Source organism: Erythrolamprus reginae, chromosome 1, assembly GCF_031021105.1.
Source record: "Erythrolamprus reginae isolate rEryReg1 chromosome 1, rEryReg1.hap1, whole genome shotgun sequence".
NCBI lineage: Eukaryota > Metazoa > Chordata > Lepidosauria > Squamata > Dipsadidae > Erythrolamprus > Erythrolamprus reginae.
Genome location: NC_091950.1, coordinates 87,186,009 through 87,198,698, shown reverse-complemented (window position 1 = coordinate 87,198,698; position 12,690 = coordinate 87,186,009). Strand labels below are relative to the sequence as shown.

The 12,690-nt window shown below is 38.5% G+C and overlaps 1 protein-coding gene across 1 annotated transcript in view; it reads right to left on the bottom strand.

The window, feature by feature from the left end:
- STARD9 (StAR related lipid transfer domain containing 9) overlaps positions 1–12,690 on the bottom strand; it is a 103,897-nt gene that overhangs the window by 53,954 nt on the left and 37,253 nt on the right. Inside the window, exons 8-14 of the mRNA XM_070741271.1 lie at positions 12,119–12,188; positions 11,053–11,125; positions 10,310–10,377; positions 8,372–8,469; positions 3,516–3,716; positions 1,602–1,699; positions 325–402 (exon numbers count right to left, since the gene is read on the bottom strand). Of these exons, the coding sequence (XP_070597372.1) occupies positions 325–402; positions 1,602–1,699; positions 3,516–3,716; positions 8,372–8,469; positions 10,310–10,377; positions 11,053–11,125; positions 12,119–12,188 (686 nt within the window). The remainder of the gene's footprint in view (positions 1–324; positions 403–1,601; positions 1,700–3,515; positions 3,717–8,371; positions 8,470–10,309; positions 10,378–11,052; positions 11,126–12,118; positions 12,189–12,690) is intronic.

Below are 12,690 nucleotides of genomic sequence, written 5' to 3'. Positions count from 1 at the left end.
CTCCCCCACATCCACCTGCACATTCCTTGTGGCAGGAGCTGGGTCAGAGCTAACCACAACAGATATCATGCGTGCTGCATCACATTATGCCAAATTATTAGGAGATAAAATTTAATGACAAATCTGATATGGTCTTAACAACCAAAATGGGTTTCTTTTAAAAAAAATACTTCATTGCAGATGTATGATACTTGATTCAGATTAGGATCCATGCAATAACAAATCTGACTAATATCTTGAGGAAAACCAATATTATACTTCTAATAATATATACAAAGGGACTGAATGATTTTGATCAAATGTAGGTGATACAGTTGTACATACCATCTCGAAATTCATCAACATAACTTTCAATCTACGTATTTCTTCTTGTAATTCTCTAATCAGTTTCACATTTGCATCCTGAAAAATTAAGAGGAACTTTTTAAAAAGTAAGGAAATAATTCATTGCCTCTAAACCATGTTTATTGGACATTTTATGGCATTACCAGTCAATATATTCTGCCCTCACTATTTCCAGGAATGGAAAGAAAAAAGGATTGCACAACATTATTACTTCTCCCAATATTGGATGTCTAAATTAAATCTTCTTCCCTCTTAATGTGTGATGATTACTAGGGAACTACATATGTAATAGATGAATATATGACAACAGCATACTTTACATGACCCCTGCTGCCCAGTGGTTAGAATGCAGTGTTGCAGGCTAACTCTGCCCACTGACTGGCTCAAGGTTGACTCACCCTTCCAGCCTTCTCAGGTTGGTAAAATGAGGATGACCATAGGATCCTGTAACCGTTGTAAATGTACATCCCCCCAGATTTTTTTTGGGGGGGTGGACAATAGGCTGACTCTGTGGAGCGGAGCACTGTGGAGCGGTATACTGTATAAGTCTAAGTGCTATTGCTACTAAATATAGTAGATAATCCTCACTAACTGATTGTTTTATTCAGCAATTAGTCAAAGTTACAATGGTATGTAAAAAGTAGTTTTACAACTAATCTTTGAACATGCAACTGTTATAGCAACTCTGCAGTCACTTAATCTTGATTCAGGAGCTGGAGAACCAACATGCATTTATATACATTTGCAGTATCCCGTGGTTACACGATCATGATTGATCTGCCAGACATGAGACAGAGGAAGAGGCTGCCCAGAAGGAAGTCACAAGTTGCAATCACAGGATGATGCACTTGACAACCCGCAATGATTCAATTAACCACCCCAGCAAAACTGATGGTATTAAGTTCAACACGGTCACATATGTTATTTAACAATCGCATCGTTTAGCAAGAGACTAGGTGATCCCAAATGTCATCATTAAGTGACGACTACTATAATGTATTAGGAAAAAAGATGACACTAAAAGAACTGCACCGTCAATTGTTTTAAAAATGCATAAAAATTATACAAACAAAAATAGTGTAATCTTTTAAAGCAGGAGTCCCCAACCCTGGCAACTTTACGATTTGTGGACTTCAACTCCCAGAATTCCTCAGCCAGCATGCACAAGTTGTAAAGTTGCCAAGGTTGGGGACCCTTTCTTTAGAAAGCTAACAAATATGCTTAATAAAATAAAAGAAACACACAAGGTAGCTCACCTCATTTACACGAGGTTTGTTAATAATTTTTTTGGCATTTGAAGCATAGCGTAAGGTGTTCACAGTTTCATTATAGCAACAGCTTGCAGGAGAAATAGCTACAGATACAAAAAGAAAATTACTAAAATAAATGTAAAATGTGCTTTAGATATTTTGACCCCCAAGCCATTTGCATTTCATTCTTCTACCCAAGGGCAATATAAGTTGATATACTTTTTTCATGCGTGCAAATCACCAGAAATTGTCAGCAACAAAAACTGAAGTGTTTCGAAGAGAAATTGACTTAGAACAGTAATGGTCCTTGCTTTACGTGATTATTTTCCTGAATCTACAGTTATTTCCAAGGTGATCTAGTAAATGCTTCACTAACTTGGGAATTTGAGCCACATTTTAAATGTCTATGCTGTAAAATATGTTTGTGCATCTAATCACTTATTGGCCAAATCTTGATGTTAATTCAAATAATAGATGAATCAAAAAACAACTTTTGCCAAAGTAAACTTTGTTGAAAATATGGGTAAGTGATTTATCTTTGTAACAGTTGGTTATACCCACACTTTTGCAACTCAGTCTTCGTTAAAATAGTTAGAAAAGACAGCAGGCAGGCAGATCTATGCTTTTTATAAAGTAGGAGACAAAATTATGCCTACTCAAAAGAAGACAATTTTAGCCATGATGGCACATGCCTTAACAACATTTGATTAAATTACTGGAACATACTGTATCCATATCCCTGTTTGAAACTTTTATACAATTTTTAGTTTATCCATTATTTGACAGTGATGGCTGTTTGATTTATTGAACAAGTAGGACTAATTATCCAGTAATTGGATAGGTTTCAATTGAAAAGTATTTATGGCATTGAAAACTCCTAAATTTTTTTGCTGCTGCAAAATGCCATAACCCTATTTGTTCTTTAAAATTGGCTAGACAAGAATTTCTCTAAAACACACTGGATGCAATGACATTTCTGGCTGGAATGCAAGAAAGAAAGACAATGCCTAATGTATGGATTTTTAAAAATGCTTTTGTTTTTACCTTTCTATCTAATACCAGTGAGATCCCACAGAGTTGGCTTCCTTAGGGTCCCGTCGACCAAACAATGTCGGTTGGCAGGACCTAGGGGTAGAGCCTTCTCTGTGGGAGCCCCGGCCCTCTGGAATCAACTCCCCCCAGAGATTCGCACTGCCCCCTCCCTCCTTGCCTTCCAAAAGAGCTTAAAAACTCATCTTTGCCAGGCTTGAGTCTTTTAGATCTTCCCCTGACCACTGAATGCCTTAAGTATGACTGCTGAATGTTTGGTTAATAAGTTAATTGTTCGGTTAATTTTTTTTCCTTTTTAAATTGTAGTATTAATTGGATTACATTATTGTTCTGTTTTTTATATATGCTGTGAGCCGCCCCGAGTCCTCGGAGAGGGACGGTATACAAATCCAATTAATTAATTAATTAATTAAATAAATAAATATCAAAACATATTAGAGCACATGCTTAATTTGCTATGCTGATAGGTTAGCAAATTATCTTGTTTTAACCTGTTCCTACTTGTTTGTTTCTTTATATTATTAGCAACATGTAGGTTTTAAAGAAAAATGTTGCCAGACCTCTGAAAGGCAGAGGTCTGGCAAAAAATTTCTTTAAAACCTACATGTTGTTAATACATAGTAAGGGCAGCTTATAAATCTTTTAAAATAAACAATAATATCTCATTAGGAACTACTGACAGAGGTAAAATACAATTCCATATTGAAATTTATAATGTGACAATGACAGACAGCTCTTGCTCAATTATTTTCTATGTCACACGTTTCCGAGAGATATTACACTGTCCTTGGGCAATTAATAGAATATTGCCTTTAGGAATATTTAGACCATATGACCATTCTTGAAATCAAAGCAAATCTTTATACTCACTTGCAATCATTATGGTCTTGGAATTGCCACCCAGACTATCTTTCAGAAGCCAAGTAAGAATGGAATCCCGATACGGAATGTAAGCTTGACGCTTGCAGCTATTGATATTGGAGCCACAGTAACTGTCTGTACGGTCACTGTCCACTTCACTGGCTATACTGCTGATGCTCTGGCAGCTGCTGAACAGTTGAGTGTTTTCAGCTAAGAAGCAAAAAAAAAAAAGGTCAGAGTTATACAGTAAAAAAAATAAAATTCAAAAATATTTTTTATGCTAAAGTAACTTTGAATAGTCTAAGATTAAGACTATACTGTTTTATTCAGGGCTATCAAACTCAAAGCCCAGGGCCCAGATGTGGCCCGAAGAGTATTTAGATCTGGCCCATGGGGCTGCCCTGGAAACAGTAGCCCGTGGCCCGTGGGCCTTCCGCCAGCAAAAACTGGTTCCCAAGCTCCGTGTTTGGCTGCCACAGCCTCTTGCAATCCTCTGCCCCTGAAAATGGAGCTTAGGAGGTTTATGGATCATGTGTGGCCTTTCCAAGCACTGTTTTCACTAGCAAAGGGTTGCAGGAGGCCGTGGCAGCCAAAAACAGGAGCTCAGGAACCCATTTTCACTGGTAGAATGCTTGGGCCATCATAGGTGCTGACACAAGTGATGTCCAGCTGGCCACGCCCATGCAAGCCACACCCACCCCACCCCACTAAGTCAAACCCAACCCTGATGCAGCCCTCAATTAAATCAAGTTTGACGCCTCTGGTTTTCTTATTCAATAATTATGGTCCTTTGATCACAGTTTAAGCTTTTAAGATGCCAAATATCACAATTCAGTACGGCAATACCTTCACCGGCAGGAGCCTTATTGACACAGCACTAGGCAGGAGCTTCTGACAAGATCGATGGCTTCCCAGAACAAGTGACACCCACGGTTTGATCAATTGCCCTGATTTGGCCCCTAGCTGACCTCCTTCCTAAAGACTGCATGATCAACCAGAGCGCCCATCAACGAGATCTGAAGAGCGGCCACTTGGGCCTCACCGACTCCTTTTCTCCATCATTACAAAATGGACGCCTTCACCTCAGATGAGGCAGCTTTTGGAAGAAGGGTTTATTTATTTTATTTTATTTATTGGATTTGTATGCCACTCCTCTCCGTAGACTTGGGGCGGGTTCTACAACAGGTGGGGAGAGAGGGTGAAGGCCCCATCCAGACTTAGTGGCCCTCCTGGTTTTTGGGGTGACTACTTTGGTATGTTCCATCCTTGGAGGCTAGCTCCACCTACCATGGAGAATGGGCATTGGACTTACCTGATATGCCCTTTCTCATGGGGCGGAGCTAGCCTCCAAATCCCTCCTGTTATATATAGTCTGGCTAGAATACGTTGGTTCATGAATAGACATAAGCAGTATGTCTGTATGGTAACTGCATGCAGAATCTGATTTCGTCCTTCATCTAAAGAGGAGGAAAGCAGGCAGAGGGGCAAAATTTTAAAATATAGATTCAGTCCTGACTGGCCACAGGGTGGTGTCTTACCATCTTTGGAGGCTAGCTCCACCCCACAAGAAAGGGTATATCAGGTAAGTCCATTTTCTTATTTTCTTATCTCTGTGCAGTTCCAGCTACAAAAATATTTTGAATTCCATAAAGCAAGTTTTTCTCCCTTACCCAAGTTCATACGGAAGAAAAGATTCCCAGTAAATATAAAAATTCCTTATTTGTAACTTAATGTACATAATGTGTTTACTACAAATTTCTTAGAACAATATGCTTTTAAAAAAAAATCAACTAATTTCTCTCCTGCCTTCTCAAATAAACATACAGGATGAAGGCGCAGAATGAGGCATAATATTATATTATGCTAAACATTGTAATATTAGCTTTCTTTTTTCTTTGAATTGTAAGAACATTCGGTATGTTGACCTCTGATTTACTTATAAAGCAATAGAGGTGGGACAAAAAAAATCAAATAAATAGTAAAGAATAACCATAACTTTAAGGCAGTGTTTCCCAACCTTGGCAACTTGAAGATATCTGGACTTCAACTCCCAGAATTCCCCAGCCAGCATTTGGTGGCTGGAGAATTCTGGGAGTTGAAGTCCAAATATCTTCAAGTTGCCAAGGTTGGGAAACACTGCTTTAAGGAACCCACTTAATTATCCCTAATATGTTTGCTAACTTGAACATGATGGAAACATTTGAAACTCACTAAACATGCCAATAGAGCGGCACCTTATATGTGACCTGACAATCACACATGAATGACTCACATCATTCTCTCTCATTAGTTTATACATACATTCTCAGCAAAAAGCTGCTACTCTCCCCAGCAAATTGCTGATACTTTCCCACCATTGAAAGCAAGGAGTCTTGCCATTGGTAGGAAGGGGTCTGGTAGGCAGAGTCCATTCATTCACTAAATAATTCTTTATCTCTCTTTTAGGGAAGTACGACATGTTCAAGTTTCTGAATTTTATGGTCCTCAGTAAAGTGGAAGAAAACAGAAAGAAAGCAGAGAGGGAATTTATGTCTAAAAGAAAAGAACTGCTATTTCTTTCTCCTTAATACTGCAGATGCTTCCTGTTTGCCTGTTGATATTAAAAGATAACAGGAAATAAGACAACTTAGCAGGAAGAAGCTGAAAGTGGATAAAACCAGCAGCACTCTTCATTGTTCCTTGCATCCCCCTCATTTCTTGCAAAAAGGTGAAGAGAAAAGCAGAAGGGCAAAGAATGCTGCTTCTAGTCTGTCCTTTCAAGTCACCATACTGTTTCTCTTGGTTTCCCCAATTGGCTGTGAATTCATCACAGATAAGCAAAGAGCCAAGACAATGCCAGTAAGATAACTATTGTTCTGGTAATGGTAAAGAAGTGAAGTAGACTTCATTTCTTTAGAGTCCTGCAGAAAAATCAGGTTGAACCACAACTGATGACTTCTTTCTATTGGTCCACAATAGAAAATGTCCTCACATATAGTGATGGGCGAACCGAACTCACACAATTCGGTCCGTACCGAATTTTGCGGTGTTCGGTATGCTGAACCCGAACCCGAAATTCTTTGAAATTTCGGGCAAAGTTCGAGGTCGTGTTCGGCGTTCGGAGCTTTGACGTCACCGGCAGGTTGCTAAGGACACCAAGGTGATCACTTCCTGGATTCCATGGAATCCAGGAAGTGATCACCTTGGCGTCCTTAGCAACCTGCTGGTGATGTCTAAGCTCCGCCCCCAGAATCTCTTCGTTAAAGGGATTCCCCAGCTCCTTCAAAGGGAGGTCTTCGCGTAAAAATCAACATTGTTATTTTTACGAAAAAGGCCACCGCAGCAGCGCTGCAAGCAAATGGCGGTCCTTCCACGTAAAAATAAACATGTTTCGTCGGGTTCGCCCATCACTACTCACATATTGTATAACAGTATGGTACACTGGTTTAACAGCCTCGGACAAGAAGGCACTACAGAGAATGATTAATTTGACATAAGAAACCATGGGTTGCCCACTAACACCACTGGGTGACATTGCCAGGTCTCGCTGTTACAGCAGAGTAAGGAAAATACTTAGGGATGATTCACACCCTGGCCAGTGTCTCTTTTCACTTTTACATTGGGCAGAAGACACAGAAGTAGGGCCAGCCAGACAAACAGGTTTAAAAACAGCTTCTACCCATGGGCTGTCAGACTCCTAAATGCAATACAGCACCACAGATTAGTATGACAAATTTCACTGGTGCCCTTGTAGTGTGTAATACGTATGTACCACGATATAAGGTCATACACCACAGTAATATATGTTGCACAGAATATGACGTACATATAGAAACGTATGACTAGTTTTTCCCCTAACTACTTGCATAGGGATTATTCTTTATATTATTCACATTGTCTTGTATTCTGTATAGATTGCATCAGTAGAGGCTAAACCAATTTCACTGTATACATGCTGTACAATGACAATAAAGGGTGTGAATTTTAGACAGGTGGGACCCCCAAGAAAATTAAATACAGAAGATAAACAGTAGAGGCATATGGCAGCAAGAGTGACAAAGGAAAAGCAGTATGGGAAAGGGGTATTGGAGAAAACCTGAGTTATTGCCATAGATCAGTGATGGCAAACCTTTTTTTCCTCAGGTGCTGAAAGAGCATGTGCGTGCGCTATGGTGTATGCGTGAGTGCCCACGCCCATAATTAAATGCCTAGGGAGGGCGAAAATAGCTTTCCCCACCCCCTTAAAGGCTCTCTGGAAACAGGAAATGGCATGTTTCCCACCTTCTGGTGAGCCCAGTAGGCTCATTTTTCACCCTCCCCAAGCTCCAAAGGCTTCCCTGGAACCAGGGGAGGGTAAAAATGCCCTCCTGCATTCTCCCGGAGGTCCTTTGGAAGCCAAAAACACCCTCTCAAAACCGCTGTGCGAGCGAAAAATCAGCTGGCTGGCACACACATGCACATTGGAGCTGAGCTAGGGCAACAACTCACGTGCCAGCAGATATGGCTCTGCGCGCCACCTGTGGCATTCACTGCCATAGATGGACATCTGCAAGATAAGGAAGCTTCAGGGGGCTGCATGACATTTCTGGGATTACGTTCAAACTGGAGATGTGCATCTCTGCTGTAATTAACTAAGCCACAGAAGCAAAGGTAAGCTCCTTTAAAAAAGGAGATGAACAAGACAAGAAGTCACAACTTATCATGAAGTATGAAGGCAACCAATGCTTCTTTTATAATCCTGTCTCCCATCTAATAGCAAATGAAATACTTTATGAATATAGTACAGTACTTCATTTATTTGCTCAAGTATGAATCATAGGAAAAGTTCAATAGGTGATCCATTAACATTTCATTGCAGTTTAAATAAAAGATAATATTATTTTTACCTAAAGTAGAGATGACAATTCCAAGAGTAACTAATGATTTGTTAATGTTGGCACCCTCTGTGATTCGATTTTTGCAGTAACTAGGATCGGCCTTTTCACTGAAACACATAACCAAAGAAATAATTTAAATAAGAGCAATGATTATCAGTACATAAAAGTAAGCTGCATTAAAATGAGAAAACATTCTACAACTCTCAAATAATGAAAAGAATAGCCTATTTTCATAAATACAAGCCTCTAGATAAAGTTTTATAATATTTCCAAAACATGCAGAGTTTAAATTTGGCAAGGAAGTCGTGCTATTCAAAAGTCTATGATTTATCCTCATCCAGATATTACAGAATTACTATTCTATCATCAATCCAATCATGGATAACCTGATGCCAAACAAGTACTCGTAACATTGACAAAATGTAAATATAAATACTGTATGTAAATATGTTTCCAAAGAACTGAGAACCTATATATGCATCCACTAGAAGGCAGAAGCATTCCAAGGTTTCATTTTTTCCAGAGTACTGAAATTATTTTCACACACCATGTACAGTAAATGTATCTTCACATAATCTATTAAATGATATTTAGAGCTCTAACAAAATCCTTTCGTAATATATTATGTTTGGCAACTGTCAGCTCAACCTTTCACCTTAAGAACATTTGTCACAAAGATGTCACCTTTGAAGTGTATTAATAATCAATTTGTTGATGTGAGTTTCAAAATCTATTTTGGATTTTATTTTGAAGCACATGAGAAAGCCAATAAAAAACAAGCTCACGTGTAAGGCAATTTATACACAGCTTTCTAAATTAAAATTGGTTTACCAATTAAAGATACCATGTGCTATATAAATTCAAATAATCATCATTTAACAACCCCATAATCTCTTCTAGGATGGAGTATGTGCAACTGAATGGGGCTCGCAGAGCGTTTAGTGGCCAGGTGCCCTTTCTGTTGCCAACGTGGAGCTATGTTCAGCAGATATTTTCTCATTGAGAGAGAAATGTCTGCCTCTATCTAGGATCAAACTCACAGCCTCCTGATTGTGAGGTGAGAGCTCTGCCTCTAGGCCACCGCACCACTCTGCTTACTATATAACTTCAAATGTACCCAAGAATTTCCCCAGAATCCACATATAGGAATTCCACAGCAAACAGTATAAAAGAGAAATTATATTTGTTTGTTTGTTTGTTTGTTTATTTATTTATTACATTTGTATGCCGCCCCTCTCCATAGACTCGGGGCGGCTCACAACAAACAATAGAACAATTTATAACAAATCTAATAAATTTTAAAAAACATTTTAAAAACCCATTATTAAACCAAACATACACACAGACATACCATACATAAATTGTATAGGCCCGGGGGAGGGCGGGAATGCCTCAATTCCCCCATGCCTGACGGCAGATGTGAGTTTTAAGGAGTTTTCCGGAAGGCAAGGAGGGTGGGGGCAGTTCTAATCTCTGGGGGGAGCTGGTTCCAGAGAGTCGGGGCCGCCACAGAGAAAGCTCTTCCCCTGGGACCCGCCAGATGACATTTTTTAGTCTACGGGACCTGGAGAAGGCCAACTCTGTGGAACCTAATCGGTCGCTGGGATTTGTGCGGCAGAAGGCGGTCCCGGAGATATTCTGGTCCGATGCCATGAAGGGCTTTATAGGTCATAACCAACAGTAAACAGTTATGAATAATTGACTTTTAAGAGGTTATCAGTGGTGAAATCCAATTTTTTTAAACTACTGGTTCTATGGGCGTGGCTTGGTGGCCATGGTATACTGCAAAATCCCTATTCCCTTCCCACTACTGGAGCCAGCCACAGGTGGTATTTGCTGATTCCCCAAACTACTCAAACTATTCAAAAGTTTCGCTACCAGTTCTCCAGAACCTGTCAGAACCTGCTGGATTTCACCCCTGGGTTTTCTCCAAAAACTAAGTATTACCTGCCTGCAAGGTCCACTAAATTGATCTTGCTTGCAGTTTCAGAAGGCAGATTATTCTCAAGTATAGCCTGAAGGAAAACAAATTTTCAGATTTCAGAGTAAAAATTCTAATTTTTCTATACTCTAGAACAGACTGATTGTGTGAGGTGCTTCAAACGGTCAACCTGCATTTATACCAATGGGATCAATGCCTGCAAAGTATAAGCACTCATTTGATTTTTATTCTACTCAATTCTTGGAGATTATTATGTCAAATTAAAAACAATTAAAGCCATATGCAATCCAAATAACAAAAAATCAAACCATAAGAGGGAGATGCTATAATGAAGAACATAATTAAAATTCCTAATCTATTTTTAAGATAAAGTAAGCACTGAAGATTTTAATCAGATATGAAGTTGCAAAGGCAATATCAACCTTTTATCTCAGCAATTCATTGGGAAGAGAGAGAGAAAGTTTGAAAACGGAAGGTAGGTTGGCATAAAGGAGAGAAAGAAGGATATGGGGGGAAAAGAGAGAAGAAGAAATAATGACGGCCTTCACTCTACTCAACAATATCAAGTTAGCTCAGCTAAATGGGATGCAGTTTTCGACTGAAAAAAACCCGCCACTCATCAGTGGTCACACATTTACGAATATAATATAATGCTCCATGGTACAATGTCATTTTGTTATAGATGAAATCAACACCAACAAGACTTGCTCTTGTGGATTTCAAAAATTACTGGGAAAATTAAATTAACCTGAGTATATTGGATGGTGAAAATAGCATGGGATCTACTGCTGGCATCATGAACATGGGTAGCTGCGGTAATTCTACACACAAGAAAAGAAAAGTTAATATTTTATTATTTGTGAGGTAGGCAACTTATATGGAAGAATAAACATGAAAACAACCATACCACAAGATTTAAATTTTAGAAGCAGCTGAAGTTTAGACAACATATGGATTATCCTTGAAACTAAATGTAAAATTACATTCTACCATATGACTAAACTATATAGAATCACATGGATTTACATACCACTATATATATATATATGTCCATAATTTTTATAAAGCACCAAAAAAAATTCATAATTTTAATTCATAGAATTAAAACAATTAAATTAACAAACTATTATTTAATACAAATTATTGTCTCCAGGGTTGAAAACATCACTAATTACTGTACTTTTCAGAGTATAAGACGCACCGGAGTATAAGACTCGCCTTAGTTTTGGGGAAGGAAAATAGGGAAAAAATAACCTGCCTACCAGGTATTCATCTGGCTAGTCTTTAGCACATTAATTTGCAGGTTTTCAGCCCACATGCTTGCTTTTAAACCCCTGGATGGGAATTAAAAAACAGTTTAGAAAACACTTCACTTCTCTCTCTCTTCAGAGAGAAACAATGAGAAAATCAGGCAGAAAGATTGGTTCGCTAACAAAGCACAGCAGATCGCTTTACTCCTTAGCACCTCGTTATGGTTGAAAAAAGGCTCAGCTAATTGTCATAGGGAGCATCAATGAAAGAAGCTGGCAAAGAGAGGATCGCATAGCTAGCAAAGCATCTCATTAGGGCTAAAAAGAAAGCTTAATTAAAAGCTACATTCAGAGTCTAAGGTGCACCCAAATTTTCAGTCTCTTTTAGGGGGGAAAGGTGCATCTTATACGCCAAAAACTACGGTAGTATGCTATTAGGGATGGTGATAATTCCTTGTAATGATAAATCATTCCTTTTGCTGATGAAAGCTGCAATATAGAAGGACAATGAAAAAATTAATTATAAATAAGATAACATGGATTAGACTATTTAATACAAAATACCTATTTGCTATCCCTTCTTCCAGAAGTTCAACTACTTGTCTGTAGTCTGTAACCACATGTTGAGATAGACCTGAAAGAGATTTTAAGAAAGAAGAACTAATTGTTTAAAAAGTCTTCCAGTGTTTTTCAAGAGGCAGCTAGTCTTTCTGGGGGTGGGGGTGGTGGTTTTGAAGGTACAGCCTTATATGGAATGTCTCCTAAAGATTAGGCAGATGTAATCAACTAGGTCCCAATTACTTGATTTGTCAAGAACAATGTCATCTACACATCTCCATACAAAGTACACCTTTCAAAAATAATTTGCAATTGTTGCTTTTAGTAGTTTTTCATTAGTAGCTTTACTATTTTGGCAGCAAATGGAGTATATTATTTATTTGTTTGTTTGCTTATTTATTTATTTGTCTATTTATTGGATTTATTTGATTGATTGATTGATTGATTGGATTTATATGCCGCCCCTCTGTGAGGACTCAGTGCAGCTTACAACTTATAAAAGAAACAATAGAATAGAGTAGGCTAAATCCAATTAATTAAAACTAAGTAGTCTAAAATCCTCAAGTATATTAAAAATC